The following is a 21,780-nucleotide window of genomic DNA, read 5'->3' as shown; positions in this document are numbered from 1 at the left end:
TAATAAAACAGGTGACTCAGCGATGTGAAATGTGTTTGAAAATTAGCCAGGGCAACAGTGGCAAGTTGATTTTTCCAGACTCCCAAGAATTGAGGGGGGTACCAATATTTATTAAATGAATGGACACCCCAACGTATCATACAGTATTATAAACCTGCAACTTGGAATCCTAATGAACTTATTAACGGCGCTCAAGAACCTATCTACAATCTGAATCATATCATTCGTCTACAGGCTGTCTTGGAAATTATTATTAATCAAACAGCTAAAGCTTTTGATGTTAAATGCAATTTATCAACACAGGATGGTTCTGGACTACTTGCTAGCCAAAGAAAGAGGTGTTTGTGGTAAAGTAAATGTTTCCAATTGTTGTTTGAAAATTGATGACAATGGTGAGGTAGTTAAACAAATCGCATCAGAGACAGGGAAGTTAGCCCATGTTCCCGTCTGAACTTGGAAAGACGAATATTGACTTGTTTTCCTGGCTTCTCGTGAGCCCCTGGGTAAAACGAATCCTATTTTATTTGTTATGTGGATTAGCCACATTATTGTTTTTGCCATGTGTTGTTCCATGTTTATAAGATTAATTCAACACGTTATAACTAACATGCAATTTGCTATTATGGTTTCACCCGATGGCGTTAAACAAATGCGAGTAGTATGACAAAATGTACACACAAAATAACATTTTAATAGCCAACAAGAAATTGGAAACAATTGACTCTTAACAATTCAGATAATAATGTAGGCTGAGTAAAAAAAAGGATAGAATGGCAATAAAAACAAGCGCCAGGAACGCAAAGACGACGATATGGAAACGCCTTTTGTACTTTTTCACCTCCGCCATAAGTTCTTGACGTGAGACAACAGAAAAACGCACCCTTTGCCTAAACAGCAACAGGAAAAAGAAAAAGAAAAAAAAAAAAAAAAAAAAAAAAAAAAGATATATATATAAAATTTTGATCTTCTTTCTAATGAACCATATAGGTTAAACGTTTTGAGAACTCTCACCTTACAGAATGTTCAGAGGGCGAAATGTCCACTCTAGACCTTTCTTCTCTGGCAAGTGACGTGGTGGTCTGGTGGTAAAAAAAAAAACAACCTTACATTGAAAACTGGGACCTGTCATTTGGCCATAGTGCCATGAATGTTACCATTAACAGACTTACCGGAGCGGTAAGCTCGGGAAAGGGGTTTGGGACTTCATCTGGGCGCGCAGTAGCCATTGTTGATCACGCGAATGGTCCGTGTATACCTTTGAACATGCGCATGCGCGATTTTAAAGCCCCACAGAATGTGCTGGAAAAATCTGGAAAGACCGCGCATGCGAAATCCCTATAGTCTAGCCATGATAGTGACGCATTAAAAAAAAAAAAAAGGAGAACGTGTTAAGAAAAAGTGTTATTTTTAAGTTTTGGTTTTGTATGTTATTATTATATGTATTACCCAACTACGCCTATTGCAATTGTGACGTATTACCTTGTGAGTGTTATGATAAATGTTGGGATTGTGGAAAAAGGTTTATTTGCAGTGCCGAGAATGAAAGTAGCATCTAATAAACAATAATAGGATAAAAAGAAAAAGGGGGGATTGTAAGAAACTATGGACTAGGATATTGTTTATTAAGATTTATGTTAAGCATAATGTAAAGACTAGGCGCCAGATGTCCAGGATGCTGCTTGTAAAAGAGAAGATAACAGCCAGACAGAAACAAGATAGACGACCCCATATAAAGATATATGAGTAAGGGGTTAACACCTCCACTACTTCATAAACACGAAAGTAAAGAGTATAAAAAAGGACTGTTTAAACTGCTCAGGGCGGCAGTTGGCGGAGCGCAGACTCCCCTGCCGTCCAGCGCTGTCTTTGCTCATATTCTACTTGCTATAATTAATAAAATTTTAATTGGATTATGATCAATTGTGGTCTCAATTTATAACAGCAGGGATGCCTGCATTACCTTAACTCACTCTGCTGCAGCTGGATGCTGCCAGCTGGACTCGGGGTTACCACAGCACACCCACCACCACGCAACAGTCACTGCCAGGCTGGTGCCCAGTGCCCTTCCTGAGGGCTATGCTGTCCTCTGAACAAAGAGGCATCCTCAAACTGAACGTGGGGCCCAACAGCCACCACCGGGGACAGGCACAGGTGGAAAGGGAAACAGGGTGAGGACAAGACTGGATCTACTGTCCCAGATCTGTGGTCTGCCCATTACTTTTTTCCTTTTCGCTAACACTGTACAGAATTACAAAACCTCAACCACTTTTGTGTTAACGTAGCTTGTTACACCATTTTGGCATATCTTACCTCCCCAGAGAAACACACATCTTAAAACTTCCAGCAATTATTCCCAAGTAACTTCTCTGGTCAGCGAGATTAAAAAAAAACAAACAAAACCACAAATGAAAATTACCCCTGTCAGCCTCTGAATTAGAAGTGAATTTAACTTGCTAGCCAGTGGGCAACTGATAATAAACCAGTTGGCACCATGTTCAGAAGCTGTGCTGTTGTAATGGCTGAGGATTGCTTTTACCAAATGGCTAGTGCTTTCCCAGTTCCTAAACTCGGTAAAACACATCTATCCTATACCAGACACGTTCAACATAGACTTAAGTGAAGTTTTCTAGTACTACTTTAAGACTACATTTTGCCCAAAGCAACATTCCTGGCATGACTGCAGAGGACTTGTCTGCAGATCTCTTGGACTGATCCAGAAGCTGCCTGCATGCTGCACAGGCCACAGGGCAAAGCACGGGGGTAGTCAAACACAACATTCCCCCAAAATTAAAACAATCATTCAGAATCTCCCTGAATGTTCAGAAGTGTTTTTGAGCTGTGGCGTTTTCAAGAGGAAGAAAAAGTGTCCTGAAACGGATGGTGTAACTAAATGTGACAGACAGATCTCCAGCATCATGGGAAACAGTACATGGCACTGGCTTCCATGCTCAGCACAGACTGAAAAATACTGCTTTTGTGAATAAGGTACATTGGACAAATAATGCACAAGATGAACCTACCTGCATGTGACTGGTCAGGCTCTGGCAGAATCATCCATTCTCTCCCTCCTCAGCATGCCTGTCTTTCTGGGATCCATAAAATTCATTGAAACATTTCCAAGTGTCTAAACAGCTTTCTCAACTGAACAACGACAGCAACAAAAAACAACAAAAAGAAAAGAGAGGCTAGAGAATGTTCTCACAAAATTCCTAGGGAAGTCAATCTTGTTTCAATTCCTCCAGTCTTTATTTACACAGGGTCATTAACCCAATACTTTTTCTAGCACACAGAGTTTTGGAAAGAGTTTAATTACTAAACAAGTGTATTACTCACCTACCTTCTTTGTATTCTTAGCAGTAAGAAAAGGAACATAAATAGAAAGCAAAACTGACACCCCAGATGACACCCCTAGAGAATTCTTAAACCATAAGTATTCCTATTTAAGACACAGCTGGCCCTGCTCTATGTTCACAGCCAAACACAAAGACAACCCACGCTTCCTTGGCTTCAAGGAACCAATGGAAGTGGGTACTTGGGCTCTGGTGGTGCAATATGCATGCGTATCCAGCATATGAATTGCACACTTAGCGTAAATGCTGAACAATACTAAATGGTTTTTGAATAATGCAGCCAAGGGGTTTCAATTTCCACCTCCTGAGTTTTCAGGAATGATCAACTGGAAGTTGTTCGAACAATGCTCAGGAAATGTGACACTCAACCCAGAACCAAATTCACCGGTGTAAGCAGGCTTCACTGGGGTGTCCAGCTCTCCTACAAACAAGCCAATCCTGCATGCTCTCCAAGCTGAAATACAGCCCAGCCTTTTGGGAGGGCAGCAGCCAGCCACACATCAGCTTTTGCTATACAAAAAAATCCGACCTGAAACAAAAAAAAAATCATTCTGGAGATCTCTGAAAAGGAGAAGGGAAAAAAGCAAAAGGCTTGAATTCCTGCCTCTTGTACTAGCCTACAGAGTGACTTATCGAAAGATGAGGGCAAATTATAGCTCATTCTTATGGGAAAATAGCTAAAAAAGTTACATTCTAGACCAATCTACCAGTGCAAAGGCAAGAACACTTAAAAGTGGTCTGTTTCTTTTTTTAGTGTAGTTCAGTGCAATAAGGAAGTTCCTGTGCTTTAATTCTACATCTCTGTATTTCACAACAATTGCCCTTAAGATGTATCTTTCTTCTCTACCAGTCATACATCAAGTTACTGATCATAAACATGTACATTAAATTATTTTGCATACTTACATTTTTATCAATAAAATTTTATGGTTTTATTACGAAACCTGATTATCCACACAGATTCTTACTGCTAATAAAGCAGTTAGAAAACCATATGCCTGAGCTGATGCCACTCAAGTGAAAGAAGTCAAGAAACATGCTTATGTCTGATAGGATGCCTTCAGGACCCAGAAAACTAATGACCTATTTTTTAAAGTACTGCAGAAAATGGATGAGGAATGTTCAGAAAAATAAAGTTATTGATTTACCAGTAGAACACAGTAAGAAATAGCTAGAAATGCCTATCCCCCTCCACATATAATTCTGTTGAAACTACTCAAGTTTTCTTTTTCATCACACATGCTGTTATTTTCATACTAAAGGCAAGAATTATGCCAAGAAATAAGTCTCTCAGGGAAGTTTACTACAACTTAACACAAAAACCCCACCCTCACTGCCGCATGGAGAAGGAGACCCAAGCACCTCCTTCGTTTGCTCCAGTTTATGCTCTGTTTTCACATTCAGGGTAAAATGGTGACATTTCCAGCATGGCCTGTGCCACCGAGCCCAGTCACTCACAACCAGCTAGGGGGTTTGGGGTCACAAACTAACAGGAGTTGACCAAGTATCAGAGCATTGTTTTTTAACTTTAACTTAACTTTAAAAAGAAGTTTTTACTGCACCAAACACCACTACAGACATTTAACTAGCAGAAGACATTGAAACAAAGCCTGTTTCTAAGTCAAACATCTGTGAGGCGCCCAGCAATGTGAACACCCCACAGCCCTGCGTGTGGGGGCTTGGGCCTTGCCTCAGCCTGAGGGGAGGGCTGCGGCTGTAATGTTTACACCCCGCAGTGCTTCGCCACGGTATTTTTAAAGCAAGCCCTGGGTAAGAGAAATAAAAAGACTCCAATGTCCCAAAATTGGAACCTTTTCTCTTTAAACGTACAAGTTCAACGGTACCAGGCAATGCTGCAGAAGGAGGTGTACCAGGACTAACGCCAGGGCTGCCGGTGCAGCAGGGAGAGGCCTAGCACGCCCGCGCCCTCCGCCTCCGCCGCTCCCCTCACAGCGGGCCCCGCGGCGCGACCCCCGCACCGGGCCGAGGGCAGCCTGCACCGGGCCTGCCCCCACCGTACTCCCCCCGCCTGAGGGGCGAGCGCGGCCCCGACCGCGGGGTGAGCGGCTGCGGGCGCCCCCTGCGGGCGAGGCGCCCCGGGGAAGGCGGCCCGAGCTGGGAACCTCGTCCCCGCCCCCGCTCCGCCAGCAACCGCGGCCCCGCGGCAGCTGCAACCCCGCCGGCTCCGTAACGCCCGGAAACGGCGGCACCGACGCGGAGCCGTGGCTGCTCCCGCGCAGACATGAGCGAGCGCGGGGCCGCGGCGGAGGCGCCGGGCTGGCTGGCGGGCAGCGGTAAGGGCGCGGGGGGGCAGGTGTCGAGCGGGGCGCAGTAGGGGAGGGGGCACCCACCGGCGGGCTACGGCCGGTCGGGGCGGGGAGCGGCGCTGCCCGCGCCTTCGCCTCCCTCCCTCAGCGCCGCGGGGTCCCGGGGGCGGCCGCGGTGTCGTGGCGAGCCCCGCTCCGCAGCCGCCGTGCTTCCCCCCTCGCAGAGCTCTCCCGTCCCGAGGAGCCGCGCGGGGCCGCACCTGCGGGCTTCCTGCAGCAGCTGCCCAGCTACCAGTCGGCGCTGAGGCGGCGCGTCCCCGCCGTGGGCACCCAGGAGCGGCGGGCGGCGCCGCGGGGCTCGGGGCGGCTCGGCAGCGCTGAAGCCCGGGGGCTGGAGCCGGAGGGAGACGAGCTGCCCGCCCGCCCCGCGAGGGAGTACCCCCTGAGCATCGCGGAGAAGCGGAAATTAAGGTTAATCTTTGCACGTTTTCTTTCCTTTCTTTCTTTTTTTTTTTTTTTTTTTTTTCTTCAGTTCCCTTTCCCTATGCACTGCACAGGCTGAAGCGGGATGGGGTTCGTCTCCTTCACCCTGTGGCATGTGGCTTTGGCCGGGAGTTGCCCAGGTGCCGGTGCCGAACGCGGCGGGCTTCCAGCGCGGGCCTGCCCGCTCCCGCCGGGCCCTGGGGGGGGGGGGGGGGGGCGCCGCCCGGGGGGGCAATAGGTTGAACAGGAGGAAATGAGTCAAAACGGAATTACCTGCAGCAGCCCAACACGTTTCTCACTGCCTTCCTAACTTCCTTCTTTTTTTTTTTTTTTTTGTTTGTTGGCCTCATTTCGTGCTTTCCAGGGTCACTGTGGGTTATCACATCAGACCCCTTTCTGCTGTGCCAGTGCTGCTCTTGTGCCTTATCAGCAGGTCTCACAAAATACGCTGTGCTCGCTCGGGTGCGGCTCAGTACAGGTGAAGGGAAGCTTTCCAGGATGAGTTCTTATTTTTCCCATATCCCTTCTAAAATTGCTCTTTGCAGTGAGCTGCACCCGGTTCCTGCCCCTCCGGTGGTAGCCCCCAGGAGGGAGGGGGGTGCCTCGCTCACCCTGCCTTCATTCCCCTACTTGCTCTCGCATCCCTTGCTGCTAGGCTGAGAGCTCCTTTGAGGAGAGAGAGGACAGCATGTACTTTTACATTGGCAGAGAACAGCCACACCTTTAAATCAGGTACTTTGTAGTTGTGGTTAGGAACCAGGAGAGAGGTGAAAGTACGATTAATGTCTGGTGCTCTACACGGGCTTGCAGGGGGGTGGGAACAGGTCACAGCCTGACCTCGCCGTTAAGTTTAACCCTACAGCCTGTACGCAAGGAACAGCAGAAGATCCAGGTCATCATAAAGGAAAGTGCTCGATACGTTGAATTTTTATTTGAAGTTGGTTATCTAAAGCTCAGTCCTTCAAGAGAAAAGAACTGCAGTCCTGTGGCCATTGTGCCTGTCAGGAGCAGAGTTGGGATGTCCCAAGCTTGTTTACACGTTTCAGCACCGAGAGATTCTGGTGGGGCTTCTTGGCATTTCTACTCGTCAGTAATCTGTGCGTATTGTGCAGCAGCTGCCAGCACAAAGTGCTTGACACAAATGTCCTGGAAGCTGAACACTCAACTTCTGTAACACAGATGAATATGCAGCCCACGCCTCTACTTAAAACGCAGACCAAACACAGGCCAAATAGTTCTCCAAAGTGTCTGGTTTAAAACACCTACATGCTACAGCCTGTAGTTTTCAACAGAATGAACTCTTTTGAGAGTAGCTGTATTTAGACTTACAGATGAGGTCATTGCAGCCTGTTTGATTGTTGCAAACAGGGTTGTTGCATGTAGCCAAAATGCTTATTTTACTTTCAGCTGAGAAGGATATGGAAATTATGTCAACATACAGCACACACGGTAATGGCATGGTGTAGTGGTGAGTCGGTTATGCACTTGAGTAGGATTGTGTACAAAGCCCTTTAAATTTAAACCTTTGTCTTCTATTCTAGCATGGTGTCCTCATGGGTGCTTAGCTGCTGCTCTTCCTCAGTGGCAGCAGAGGCTGGAACAGCATTTGCTGCATACAAGTCAATCTTGGGAAGTTTTGTCTTTTTTTTTTAAGGTTTCTTAAAAAATGAAATGCAAACTCTGAGCAACTCAGAAGTCTCCTTGATGCTGTTGCTGACCATGCAGCAGTTGTTAAAATTGCAAATATATGCATGTAGTATGAAAACCTGTGAGAAGTGATTAAAAATTGTAGACAGTTTGTGGTACATCCTTGGTATCTGTTGGCAGCTTATTAGAACAGTACACCCCCACACATGGTGGCAGAAAGATACTTTATCAAATTCGTTGAGTTGGCACTTTCCAGCCAATTTTTCAAAATGATATAAAACCTGAGTAATTAGAAATGAATAACATTAGTTTTCTATTGCATACTGGAATGTGATATAAAAGTTGAAGTTACAAAAATATAGATTAAATATTTATGCCTCTTTATAGTGTGATATTTTTTTCTTGCTTTTTTTCCACAACATATTTTGACATTTCATTCTGATTTTGAGGTCTGTGAATTTTCTACAAAAAAAAAAAGAGTAACTTTCTATTTTGAACAGCTGAATTTATAACATCGAAAGAGGAAAGCTAAATATTTTAGAGACATCTTTTAAGAGCCTCTTGGTAAAGGTGCTCTGGTCAGAAGTTTTGAGGAAGGAATCTTGTCTTCCAGCCATTTGTAAGTATGAAATCATTAGTGGCGACTCCCCCGAGATCTCACTGGAAATATGTTTCTCTGTTGTGCTATTGTTAATTGGATGGGTTTTTTTTCTCCAAGAGAGGTAGGTGTTTTCTGTGAGAGGACTTGCTAAATTTGAATTAACTTGATGTCACATTTGACAGAAGGAACAGATGGGGACAGCTAGTGTATGTTACTCCAATTTTTACCTCTATGCTATCCCTTTGAAGGCTGCAGCCAGGCTCCATTGTGCTAGGCCCTATTGCATGTAGTGAAAAACTATTTTGTGTGCTTTTCTTGTAACCATATTTCTTGATTCTTAGGGACTGCCAGCAGGCTGATATAAAATATGTGTCTGGATGGAACAAGTGGAAAAGAACTAGCAGTAAATCATTGAAAAAAGTTCTCAATGAAGTCAAGGAGTTGTCGTCTTACCTGGAGCTTTGGCGACATGATATTCACAGCATAGAAGGTATTTATTGCCTGGTGTTGATTTCTCCTCTTTAAAGTTGCTTCTGCTATTAATAGTTTTAGATGTGTGAGCACAGTTTCAGATGTAACTGCATATGTTTAAGAAGTTACCTGCTTCTCTTACTGTTGTTGATGCGAAATCCATGATGTGGTAGAGTAAAATATATTTGAGGAAATTAATAAAAAATCATATTTTCAGTTATATTGCTAAAAGCCTGCGGTACTTAAAAATAGCTTTAGTAATGTTTCTTCAGGTAACTCAATGTAACTGAAATGATAATCTGCTCATTATGAATTTTTAATGATTTCATTGTCTTAATTATTGGCACATGTTTCTTTTATTCCCAGGGAAATTTGGTACTGGCATCCAGTCCTACTTCTCCTTCCTGCGTTTTCTGGTCCTGCTGAATTTTATAATTTTTATCCTGATGTTCAGTTTTGTTACCCTTCCCAGCGTCATTTCTAAATATGGAATATTCAACAGTAGCTTTGCTAAAATTCCTCCAAAGAACATAGGTAAACATCTTTGTGTACTTTTTTGTATGATTTCGCCCTTTCCATTAGCTTCTCCTCCACCTCCCAGGACAAAGAAATGCATTTTAAATAAGAACTCACCATGTTTGAATTAACTGGATCTTGCATTTTAATGGGCATTACCATTTGAGTGGCTTTTCCTGCCTTTCTTTTGACAGAGCCTCACTGCACAGTTTATAAACCTAGTGGTAATAAGGGACTTGTTTACTTCTATACTTACCTCAAAGATTTGCTCAGTGGCACTGTAAGTAATTAGATGATTTTTTTTTTTTTTAGTTAGTATATTTGTGTCTCGCATAACGTGTAAAATGTGAAAACATTTTACTTGGGGAATGCAACTGTGATAATTTTGAAAAATGATAAGGCATATGCATCAATGGGGTAGAATTAGCCTTTATCTATGAGAAGAGTTTTCTTACTGAGTGTCCCCAAGGCCTGGTTGGCCACATGCTGCAGCCTGCGCCTCTCCTCCCCAGCTGCTGAGTGTTACATATTCTGGAGCACACTGCTGCTTGTGCACTCTGTGTAGAGTCTCAGTGGCCTTGTCACAGAGCTCTTTTATTCGAGAGGGGAGGGATTTTAAGCACATAGTGTCTGCATTATAGTTTGGTAGAGGCAGTAGCAGTATTTAGAAGCTACAGACTATTGTAGCTTGCTGGGAGGCCCGATAGTAATTTTAAATTTACAAAATGATTGCTTAATACCCAGTTGGATTTAACTGGGCAGTTGCTAGTACTGTTACAAATTCTATTTAAACTTTGTGTTTTCTCAGGGATTCCTTGAAGCGACAACTTTGTTTTATGGCTATTACACAATAGATGCTGCATGGCTCAGTATCCTGAGGTACAACTTGCCACTAGCATATCTGCTGGCTACGTTTGCCTACCTTGCATTAAGTCTCCTCTGGATAATAAAAAGGTAAAGATGTTGGTGTGATTTATTTACTGCAAAGTTTACATTGGATTCTTCCTTGTAGGAAATCTGCTGCGTTCTAGAACTTTTTTATATGGAAATGGGAAACCTTTTGCTTGAGGATGCAGTGCCACAGTAGCCTTTGTCTGTGTTTGGGAAAATAACCCAGGGAAAAAATAAAAATAAATAAATCTAAAGTTATTTTTTCATACGTATGCATATATATAAATAAAAGACCATCAACTATATGTTGTTGTTGGAGGATTTTCTTTTGGGTTTGGGTTTTTCTTTAATCATCTCAGGTTTCTGAGCCGGCTTTTTGCGGTGTCAGAGAAGCGCTGGGTGAGGTGAGAAGGTATGACTGTAGCTAAGCGGGGAGGGAAGTAACCTGTGTCAGTCATGGCTTTGGCTGACTTTGGTTGCTGCAGAACTTCACACTGAAAGCTTCCCAGAGACTCGCTAATGTAAAGCGAATGTGGCTGTCTGGTCATGGGGGGTGGGATGTCGTTTAGTCTTTGATGAGCCAGGTCACTTGAGGTGTGGTTTCTTTTTCTGTGGATAAAATGCATGTTTTGATGAATGAAGTAAAGTTGCATTTTTCTCTCTAGGTCTGTGGAAGGCTTTAAGCAGAACTTGGTGCATGATGAAGATCAATTTCAGAGTTACTGTAACAAAGTTTTTGCAGGCTGGGACTTCTGCATTACGGATCCAAATGCAGCACAGCTAAAACATCGCAGCTTGCAATATGAGCTCCAAGTGAGTAACTTTCATTTTGCTATGGTTACGGTTCCAAATAGCTTAGATGGCTAAAAAAGAGAGGTGTATAATTTTGCAGATAATGGAATAAGAAGGATTGAAGTATTTTATATTGGGAGCAGGGCAACCCACATCCTCTTGCATGCTTTGTGGCTAGTTAGAACTGTGGTGCAACGTGAGAAGGATTGGCACTGAGGTTGACAGCCCTTCCCCCATGGGCCTGTTAGCTTGTTGCTTATCTGCCTCTTCCTTACACTCCAGTCCCGCTTCCTGTGTTAGTTTCTACATAATCCAACAGGAAAAGCTATCTCAGCTGTGGGCAAACCCCTTGTACTGTCAGGAATCAGTTTGAGTATTCTGGGTTACAAGTCTGCAGTGTGGTAGGGCAGTAGTTTGGGGGAGGGGTAAAATTTGGATGGTACTCTCTTCATACAACTTGAGAGCACTGTTGCAGTAAGAAGGATACTGGAAGTTTTTCGCTAGGTGTCTTTGACACATACGCACATACAAATGTTGATGCAGCTAGTGGATTTCCTGCATCGTAAAGCTCTCTGAAAAGAGCCTAAAAGGCTTTTCTGTTGAAACCAGTACCTTCTCTTTGCTCTCTGCACACTGGAAGCAGAGATTTGTGTAGTGATACGATTACCTTTGAAAAGATATTTCCACTTCAAACCACAAAGCAGTAATTTCAGATTTAATAAATTACAGTGAGCTGCTTGCTGCTCAAGTTCATGGTCATCTTGTTTCATCATATAAGCAGAACCTCCTTAACTTACCGCACTTTTACCTCTAGAACTCACACCTTAGCAGAACTCGCCCCTTAATATTACTATTTGATGGAAATAAGTCCTCAGAAAATACCTGGGTAATCTGTGGGTTTGCCCAGGTTAAATTGCCTTCACAGGCAATATTGTATTTCAGCTAAGGTGAAATCCATCACGTTCACATGACAAGCTGCTCAAGACTTTGCTTCTTGCTGTTGTGCCATCTTCCAGTTTTTCTTCACAAAGAGTAGGAGAACGAAGTTCGAGCCATAGCGGTGAGGGGTGAGGACGGGTTATTCACCTGCAGAAATAATGAGATGAGTGGGCTCATTTACCTGATTCAATGTTTAGTACCAAGCTATCCGAGATAAGTCTCACGATAAAAAAGCAGTTATCTTTTTGTCCTCAAGGAGATAGGTTGCTGATACAGTGGAGATAAGAGGATTATGAGACACTTGTCTGGCTGCAGGGTGCTCAGCCTGAGGAGACTGAGCGCACAGGATCTGCCCCTGCTGCCTGGACCTGTTTGTGTCAATGAAGAGGCACTCACAGTTCAGTGTGCTTGGGCAGGTGGTGGAGTGACCCTCCTAGAACAGGCTATGGATTTACACATTCCAGAGGTAGAAAACATGTTCCCCCATGTTTTATGCTGTACCAGAAAGCTACACATCCTTTTTCTTTTGTTCGTAGACAGACTTGGAGGAAGAAAGACTGAAGCAAAAAATAGCTGACAGGACAATGAAAGAAAAGCTACGCATCTACTCTCTGAGAATATTTATAAACATAATTGTCATTGCAGTTTTGTCAGGATGTTTTTACTCTATTTATAGAGCAACTGTCTTCTCTCAAGAAAACTCCAATGTAAGTATTAGATATGACATTAAGGCAGATTAAAGCGGGGCTGGTGATTACAGCAAGAGGAAATATTGTGAAAGAGTCACGTATCTTAATATAGCACCTTTCATGCAAGGGATCTGCAAACACTTTCTACAGGCATAGAATTTTTTTAGGAGGGAGTGAGAAAGGTCAAGAACCATGTGCAAAAACTCCCCAGCAATGTCTCCCTTTGGTGTGGAGGCTTCAGTGTCGTGTGCCTTGGAGCTAATGCAGTTGTCCATAAAAGGAGCCCTCACTGTCCTTCCCCTGTAACTGTTCTCACCTCACTGTGATCTGCTAGTACAAGCACTTTTGTGTCTGGGTAGTGAACTGGTGGACGGAACTGATCTGGTTAAAACGAACTTCATCATGTTCAGTTTCTTGGTCTGGTTCACTGCTCAAGTGCAAAAATGAACAGCAGGGGAGTAAAGATTAGGATCTATATTGTGGCTTGAGTTGCAGTGGTGTGGGGAAACAGGAAGGCTGTGAACATGGAGTGCTTTGCAGAAGAAAGGTTTTTTGCATCAGTAGTGGGAAGATTCAGGTTGAGGGGGGTTATTCACTCCTGGCAGGACAGGCAGATGGAAAGAGCGATTCAGAAGCATAACAAGAGCAGATAATAGTTTCAACAGTTTTGCAACAGTAATTGACTTCTCTGTAGGACCCCAGGATTGAATTAGCCTGATACGAATGGGGACCACACTTTTTCTGTCCCCTCTGTTTACCTTTCGACGTGATGGGCTCTGGCTGTGCATGGGGAAAGCTGTGCTCATGGTGGACCTAACTGTTCTGTAACCTGACAGGATTGCGGAGAGAGAAGCAGGAAATGGGGACTAAGAGGCATGTCAGAGGTATTGTTTGAGGGCAGAGAAAGAAGATGGCACAACACTGAACAACTTGAAAAACAGCTTCACTTACTGTGGGCTTTATGTATAAAGTTTGATAACCTGACCTTGCCTAAATGAGTAGGTAGAGGAGCTTGTTAAGATGGTAGGAAAGTAGGGGAGCTGCTTGGCACCAGTGAGAATAATTTGAAAAGTCTGCACTTTGACGTAGGTGTAGAAGCTGGTAGCCTTAGTGCTGGGTTAGACAGCATAGTCAGACACAAGCCTTGGTGAGATGAACCTCTTCAAATGGAAGCTTTGGGGAAGCACAGAAATACTCATACCTGCAAGTGAAGGGAGTTACTGGTGAAGGGAGCAGGAGAAAGCAAGGGTGTGTAGCAGCAAACTGCAGAGGTAGGCAGCAGTGGTCAGGCCTGTAGTTCCAAATATAGGCAGAGAATGAAGACAGGGTAAAAGATGCTACCTGAATCCTGGGCAAGAGAAGCTAGCGAGTAGCTGGAGAGAGCGTGATGGCAGGGAAGTGTGTTTTTTTTATTGTCTTTCTCTCATCTCTTCTTGTACAGGACATCAATAACATGAACTTCCAAGCTAATCTCTTAGTGCAGTATTTGCCTTCCATGGTGATCACATTGGCCAACTTCATTGCTCCCCAGATCTTCTCATTTCTGATCAGATTTGAAGATTATTCACCAGCCTTTGAAATCAGGCTGACACTCATGAGGTAAAGACATTTTTATTGTGGCCTTGGATGTTTCAACAGCTTGTTCTTGGCAGGTTATAAGTATTGTAAATGTTGAAATATCAAGGAGCAGAGAGGTTGGACTCTGCACTGGAGGATCTTGGGCACTGGAAGCCAAGCAGGCGTTGTTTGACTTGTTTAGTTGGAAATTTTAATTTTAAATCTGGAAGCAATTCCCTGTTTTGAAGACAGTACAGAGCAGTCATTTCAGCGTCCAGGTGTTTCTCTCGGTCCCATTTAGCTGTGTGATCTGGACATCTTCAACAACCTGAATAGTTAGTAGAGAAGTTGTGGCTGCAGAGCTGTGGGTTCATACCACTTTGCATGCAGCAGTTCCTTGAATGAGCAAATGTGTGTGTACAGCAGTGACTGAAGCATGACGTAGCTCAAGGGACAAGTTAAAATTTTGGGGCTAAAAGATACTTCAGTGTGAGAGCATGAACAACGGGTGCTTGGCACCTTAAAGCAGTAAGATCTGGGTTGAAGCATCTGAACTTTGCAAGCCCCTGTGCTGTGTATTTTCAATTTGGCTTACTGACTCTGGAGGCCTGAAGCCACATGAGAGGGAGATGCTGCACACAGTGTTGTCATCTGGCCTCTCAAACTGTACTTGGGAGAATCGCAGCCGGTTGCAGCATGAAGATCTGCAATTGAAATGACTGATCTGGGAACCATACTGAGAAAAGAAACAAGCAGGGAAGGTGAAAAGCAATTTAACTTACTACTATGGAAAGAAATGTGTTTATTATTTAGCTGGCTGTTCCATTAAAGCTCTGTACAACCCTTTTGTGTTTCAAGCCTTCCTGGGACTCCTGTGCAAGGTGAGCCAGGCGTTAGAACAGCTCTTTTTTTGGCTGGTTTGGGATTGGGTTTTGCCTTTCTTCCAGGTGTGTCTTTGTGCGGTTGGCCAATATCGGTGTTCTCTTGTTCTCGCTGTGGAGTCACATCTCCTACTGTGCCACTGATGAGTGTAAGGCCTGTGGATACAATTACGAACTTTATCCTGTAAGCAGATTTATCTTGGTCTTTAATCACCTGAACATGTGAATAGAGATCTGTTTTCCATGAGACTTGCTTGTCTAGAGATATTCGGAATCAGACCTGGGGTTGCTGTTCATGTTATACCTGGTGCTGATTCTTTCTGCTCAGTGCAAACCAGTGCAGTTCTTCTGTATATCTTTTGTTTGTCTAAAACTAATTAGAATTGGTCCAGTGGCAGATTATTTTTTAGCATAGACTTTCTGACTACCATGACGCTTGTTTGAGGTAGCTCTGTTTTGGAGACAATTGTGTTACTGCCTTTTGCTCCAGTAAGATAAATGGCCTTTCCTCAAAAAAAACCCCACAACCAACCAACCAACCGAACCCCAACAAAACAAACAAACAAAAAGCTTGGTGTAGAAGCTCTGAAACACTTAAATAATTTCGAAATGGGAGTTAATACAATTTGAACTTTATGGTGTTCACTGACTGGGACATTTGTTGCTTTAGTGGTTGATAGATTTATTTTTCACTTATTTAGACTCCCATTTTTGTTTTCCCTGGCTTGTTTTTGTAGTGCTGGGAATCTGAAGTTGGGCAAGAAATGTATAAACTGATGATATTTGATTTTATGATAATTCTTGCTATGACCCTGTTTGTGGACTTTCCTAGAAAGTAAGTATCTCTGCTTTTTAAGCATAGTTTTGCAAATGGCGTATGAAACACATTTTATTTTTTTTGTTATTAATTCCCTATATTTCTAACCAGATTACCAGTTTTAAAGTAAAATGCAAACATATTTCTGGTGGTTTGAGTACTTTGCTATTCAGATGGCTGTGTAGTTTTTGATAGTTGAGTCTTTTGTTCTTCAGATATTTTTCTGTTACGTTGCTTAATGATTAAATGCTAAATATCTGTGTATTCCAAATGCATTAGAATTCAGCTAAGCTCTATAACTTTAACCTAGAACTAATTGTGTTCTTTGGCTTTAGGTTGTTAGTTACTCATTGCTCTTGCAAGCCAGTTCAGTGGTGTGGATTGCCGGAATTTGGAATTCCTGACAATGTCCTGGAAATCATTTATGGGCAGACTATCTGCTGGATTGGAACCTTCTTTTCACCACTTCTCCCTGCAATAGCAACTATAAAATACTTCATCATATTTTACATTAAAAAGGTAATGAGGAGGTGTGGTAAACAAAATCGAACATGTTTCTGTGGCTTTTGTAATATAGGTATGCAGTTGATTTAAACCAAACAAAAACCCCTAAAAACACCCCAGAATGCAGTGTACTGGAAATATAGGCAGTGGCATTCCATTTTCTGTAGGTTTCTTGGGTTTAGGAGAAGGTGGAATTTTGCTTTGAAATCAAGCAAACCAACATTTTAATAACTACCTCTTCAATTACTTGTCAGGGTTTTTTTTAATAAAACCTTTTTATGTAATAAAGCTAGTTTATATCACTTTTCTGCAATGATCTGTTTACTAGCAACACAGCTTAGAACTTTGACAAAATTTTGCCAAGCTGCTAAAAATTTGGAAGCAAAATGGAAAATACAAGCTGGGTTGGATGTTCAGGATGTAGTTTCTGCATATATGAAGCTTTGCTCTGTGACCACACAGCTACTTCTGTGCATCAAATCCTTACTGATGTTTTAGTTCTTACAAGAGGGGGTGTACCCAGTGAAGATGTGGCAGAACAAAGCTGAAGGCTTGTGATATGGATTGTATACCAAATGATTGTGCCAGTTGACTCTGTGCAAGTGTATGAGGCCCTCTGGATCAAATTCTTACTCAAAATAGGAGACATTGACTTATACCAGAATGTAAAGTGTTCTTGCCTTAGCTCTTTTTTGAGTCCATGTATGTCAAAGGAGTGTTGGTTAGGTGGTAGCTGTCAGCATATTTGAGAATGGAATACTGAGTTGGTGGAGAAAGTGTACTTGGACATATGTATACAGATGTCCTCATAACAGTCTTGCTTGTTTTCCCTCTTCAGATCAGTTTGATACACACACGTAAACCTGCAGCTAAGCCTATCAGAGCATCAAGTTCCAATTTTTTCTTCTTGGTGGTGCTGTTGATTGGGCTCCTCTTGGCTTTTATTCCTTTGGGAATCAGCATAGCATAGTAAGTGACAATTTAATTTCTATGAAGTTGACATCTGTTCTAAGTTGTCAGTTCCCTAAAAACAGGCACGCTATTTTGGAATGATAAATTGGAATAAAATATACAGTGTATAATAAATAAAATTATAACTTGTTTATAAGAACTAAGAATTACAGTTTTTAAGACAAAGGACACTTTTAGCCCATCAGCAAAATGGTGCTGAACTTGCACTGGATTATGTTGTCTTTACATTTTGGTGTAGCATCTCCTTTCTGTTCTGCTTCTTTGACAGTATCCCCTCCTCCAAAGCATGTGGGCCGTTCAGGAGTTTTAACACTTCATGGGCAGTTGTTCCAGATACAGTGCTTGGGTTTCCAACAGGTCTGCAGCAGATCGTTTATGGCATAGCATCAGAAGCCTTTGCAGTGCCTTTTTTTCTGGTCATTTGGTGAGTACTGTAGAGACCTGGTTCAGTCATGCAGCTGCGTAGTTCATTTCCTTCCTTACTGAGCTGATACCAAACAACTATTAGACCAGATCTTCCACCTGCAGTCAAAAGCATCAAAGCCCATATGAATCCTGAGCTCTTATGTCTTTGCTCATGTTGTCACACTCATTAGCTTTAATTCTGTTTCCTCTTGCATGTCCCATATCCCACACTTGTCCTTCTCAAAAGTCAACTGTGAATCATTCTGCAAATTAGCATTTTAAGCCATGTCATCACAAATCCTATCCACAAACCTTTAAAAAAACAGAAACAGCATCAGAGTCCTCAAAACAGTCAATTCTGTATGATAAAATTCAATGTAGGATCACAGGTTTTTTTTTTTAAGATTGACAGTCATCTGCAAAGGTCATCTAATCTAACCCTCCTGTTGAAAACAGGGTCCTGAGCAGGTGCTCAGGAGCTGTGTCCCGTTAGGTTTCAAATATCTCTGAAGATGGAGACTCCTCTCAGAGAACCTCTCTGGGCAGCCTGTTCCAGTCTTTGGTCACTCCTGCAGTAAAAATTTGGGGTTTTTTTTAACGTTTAAATGGATTTTTTTGCATTTGGGTTTAACCTGCCTGTTTTCAGATCTTGGGGCTTTGTTACATGATCCTTTCTACAACTTCTACGCTTGAGAAACCATGCAGTTTATTTCAGAGTCCACCCAGCCTTGTCTTCCATAACACATGTTTATGTGTTCTGAACTGAGCCTGTTATTGCATACATGGGAAATGACAAGTCCTCTTTTTGGTTGGTTTTTTTTTTTTTTTTTTTTTTTTTATTATTTTATCATAAAGCCTGTGTAAGAGGTGGAGGATGACTTGCACTGCTACCCTACTACTAATTATTTGGACAAGAAAACACATTATTTGTATAGGCATTTGTGCCATTCTAGTTCTTGCTACTGCTCTTCATCATTTAATGTGTTGTGGATAATCAGGGTCACAGATTACATCTAGAATATACACTGTAAGGAATGGCTGCAATACTGATGTGTGGCTGTTTACCATAGTGAGAAATCCCAGTGGGAGCAAAGAGTTACTCCAGTGAAACCTCATTAAAGTAAATTTCTGAGGAGCAACCCCCCCATACACACACTTTTCCTGCAGGGCAGGAACTGACCAGAGAGAGAGAGAACACAACCTGTAATGTCTGAAAGTGGCCATACCTGTGTTTCTCGTAGTACTCTCCCTGCCTGCTGGCAGCACAGATAACCTCAGCAGATGCTTTTGAGCGGAGCTGTGCCCAGCCTACCCCAACTGTATTTTGAATTTTAAATTATTTTTTTTTATTCCAGCAGCTTCTCATCTGAAGCAAATGCACAAACTGACAATTCCTCTAGCCTGTAACAACTTTTTCCTGACTAATTCTGTTTACACGACGCTAACAAGTAATGTTGGTTTGTTGTTTGCAGCCTCGTTATGTTCTATTTTATTGCCTTGGCTGGAGCACACAAGCGAGTGGTTGAGCAGCTGAGGGAGCAGCTGGTTATGGTAAGATGTAACCTGCTTTTCTGTGACCCTAAAATTGTATTTGTTGTCAGTAATCAGGCATACAGAGGAACAGCAGTTTTCATAGTCTTCTGGATACTTGGTGTTGCACAGGCAGTGAAGGATGTTTTACAGATTACACAAGAAAGATAACCAAAGCAGTATGGTCTGGTTGGTTTTCTTGGCTGTCACTTGCAGCTGCAGCAAGGTCTGGTTATATCAGGCAGCACACATGCCTGAGATACACCTCTGAGAAGTGGTTTCCCTATTCTTCATCTGTTGTCTTACTTAAATCCACCCATCTGCATGTTTTTTTTCTACCAAACGAGAACCTGAATCTCGTGCTTCCTGTCCCCTCCACCATCTTACACAATCCCCACCTCTGTTCCCTTCTCTGCTCTCACAAACACGCACCAGCTCCCTACTCTTCCCTCCAGGCCCGTATTTCTGCCGCAGCGTGTCTGGTCTTGCTCCACAGTGCAGGTCCCAGCACTGCCTGCAGCAGGTACTCATAGTGGGGCAAGTCACTGGTCCTTTGGAGAACAATGCCGGTGCAGACATGCTTCTTTGTGGCCATCAGAAGCTCTGCCATGTTTGACAGCATTCATATCCTGTGGCCTGTCAGACTGCTCTAGTCAGAGCCTAGCTCACTAGTAAGACTTCTTACTTTCTTAGGAAATAGTCCATTTCTTGGTATGTTCTTCTTTTAGATGTGGCATTTAACAACCTGTCCTCAGAAAAAGACAGAGCTGGAGAGAGATTTTTGAAGAGTAAGGAATTTAGGAGCAAAAGCCTTACTGCTTTTCCAAGGGTCCCTAAATCAGTTAGGAATTCTGAAAATCCTTGTGTGCTTTTTATTTTTGTTTCCACTGTTTTTTATTCCACTGTTGTTAGGCTTCTAATACACAGAAGGTTTCAACCACACGTGGAAGCATGGTTTTAAGTTTTTAGGGGTGTGAGATGTTTTACTAGGCTCAATGCAGAACTCTTAGTATGTGATTTAACATGAGATAATCGAAGTCAAGTCTATTGTAAACTTAAAATTGTTCAGGCAGTTGAGAGTGTGCAGGAGCCACTAATTGGGGTACAATGTCGTGAGTGCACCTATTTATTTCTAATAAGAAGTGAGCTGTTCATAGAGAACTTGTACTACTTCTGTTCATCTAGAGCACACTTTTTATTGTGTCTTTCCAGGAGAGTCGTGACAAGCTGTTCCTGATCAGAAAGATAACGGAAGCTCAGAGGCATCTTTGAAAACCATGAAACCCAAGAAAAACCTGACTTCCTGAAACTCCCAGAACCACTAAATAAGAGCAGAAGCATCTGCAGCACCTAAAAACTGAGCAGCTGACCAGCACCCTGGCACTGTGGTCTGTGTGATGGACACTTATGGTCTTAGTCTAGATTATGCTAGTGAGCCTTAAAGTTTCTAAGACTGGAAATTTAGTTCATTTATACTGTGTTGGACCTGTCCCAGAAATTGTATGGTAGGACACATTATTGCTGCTACAATTTCAGGGTTGTTGGGGTTTAAGTCCCTATTTTTTTTCAGGGGTTTGGGGTAAAATGTGATCAGAACTGAAACTTTTAAGAATTCTGCACTGCTCTTACAATTGATGCTTTAAGACTCAGGAGCGAGGGGAAAGGTGTGGTTTCACATGTTCCCAACTCACTTATCTTTTAAAACCAAAGCAAGAAAGAGGCGTGGGTCAGTATTTTTAAATAGAAGAAACGATGGCATGAGGTTGAAAGCAGTTTTCTAAATATTTTTAGAGAGGAGACTTTCTTTATTTTGCTGTGAAATAGCAAGTGCAGTTGAACACTGGATAACTTCACAAAATGGTTCAGAGAAAACAAGCTGATAAAAGAGCTCTGAATAAACACTGGGAATAGGAAGAGGCCACCCATCAGGTCACCAAGCAGCACACGGCTGGCACAGGGAAAGCCATTGCTCTTGGGTGCCAGCCTCTCTGCTGTGAAGCAGCCTTTTTTTTTTTATATATATAATTATTTTTTTAAATGTGTTAGGGCATTATTACTTGTGTTTTATTCTTGTACAAACATCTTGACTACTGTTCTTTGTTCTAAAGTATGGATATTTAGAATTAAGTTGCAGTTAGGAAATACAGCGTTCAGAAGTGTGTGTCAGGATCGTTCAAGTTGACGTTTCTTCTGGCTGAGTGAACCGCTGGAGCCGTGGGGCTCGGAGCGCTGGTTGAGTAGACTGGTAATTGTTTTCTTCATTCAAAGATTGTGCATGAGGGTTTTCTGTACAGAGTCGTGTTTGTTACTTGAATTTTGCAGCAGTACGCTGTTAGTTAATACGTGAGAAACTGTTCTCTCTATGGAATGTTTTGGAATGTTTTCTGGCTTCGTTGTAAAGAAATCCACGCGCGGTCACCGATTCATTGTTTTTCTACCGGCTGCCTGTTGGAGGTGGCCGGCGCTGG

The 21,780-nt window shown here is 42.8% G+C and overlaps 2 protein-coding genes across 4 annotated transcripts in view; one reads left to right on the top strand and one right to left on the bottom strand.

Annotated features, from left to right (window-relative positions):
- The window catches only part of TMC5 (transmembrane channel like 5), a 40,566-nt gene extending 32,921 nt beyond the window's left edge, over positions 1-7,645 (bottom strand). Inside the window, exons 1-2 of one of the 2 annotated variants that reach the window (XM_040592987.1) lie at positions 6,374-7,645; positions 3,021-3,141 (exon numbers count right to left, since the gene is read on the bottom strand). The gene's annotated coding sequence lies outside the window, so the exon portion shown is untranslated. The remainder of the gene's footprint in view (positions 1-3,020; positions 3,142-6,373) is intronic. The other variant, XM_040592989.1, reaches the window with a different exon arrangement.
- On the top strand, positions 5,498-21,675 carry TMC7 (transmembrane channel like 7). 2 transcript variants are annotated; one of them, XM_040592993.1, is made up of 16 exons: positions 5,498-5,644; positions 5,842-6,088; positions 8,690-8,838; positions 9,186-9,353; positions 9,530-9,615; positions 10,144-10,289; positions 10,892-11,039; positions 12,494-12,664; positions 14,088-14,245; positions 15,151-15,268; positions 15,822-15,919; positions 16,237-16,420; positions 17,244-17,374; positions 17,646-17,801; positions 19,255-19,333; positions 20,525-21,675. In XM_040592993.1, the coding sequence occupies exons 1-16, from the start codon at positions 5,593-5,595 to the stop codon at positions 20,582-20,584; spliced, it is 2,151 nt and encodes a 716-aa protein (XP_040448927.1). In that variant the 5' UTR covers positions 5,498-5,592; the 3' UTR covers positions 20,585-21,675. The 2 variants fall into 2 exon arrangements, with proteins under 2 accessions (XP_040448927.1, XP_040448928.1); XM_040592994.1 differs by lacking the exons at positions 5,498-5,644; positions 5,842-6,088 and adding an exon at positions 8,237-8,366.
- The last annotated feature ends 105 nt before the right edge of the window (positions 21,676-21,780 follow it).

Source organism: Falco naumanni, chromosome 4, assembly GCF_017639655.2.
Source record: "Falco naumanni isolate bFalNau1 chromosome 4, bFalNau1.pat, whole genome shotgun sequence".
NCBI lineage: Eukaryota > Metazoa > Chordata > Aves > Falconiformes > Falconidae > Falco > Falco naumanni.
Note: the sequence above shows the minus strand (reverse complement) of the source record. Positions and strands in the feature narration are given on the sequence as shown.

Excerpts from the sequence above, each read along its gene's own strand:
- TMC7 (XM_040592993.1), top strand. The coding sequence starts at position 5,593 with ATGAGCGAGCGCGGGGCCGCGGCGGAGGCGCCGGGCTGGCTGGCGGGC. Across the intron at positions 6,089-8,689 it reads GCGGAGAAGCGGAAATTAAG|GGACTGCCAGCAGGCTGATA; the intron begins GTTAATCTTTGC and ends CTTGATTCTTAG. Across the intron at positions 19,334-20,524 it reads TGAGGGAGCAGCTGGTTATG|GAGAGTCGTGACAAGCTGTT; the intron begins GTAAGATGTAAC and ends GTGTCTTTCCAG.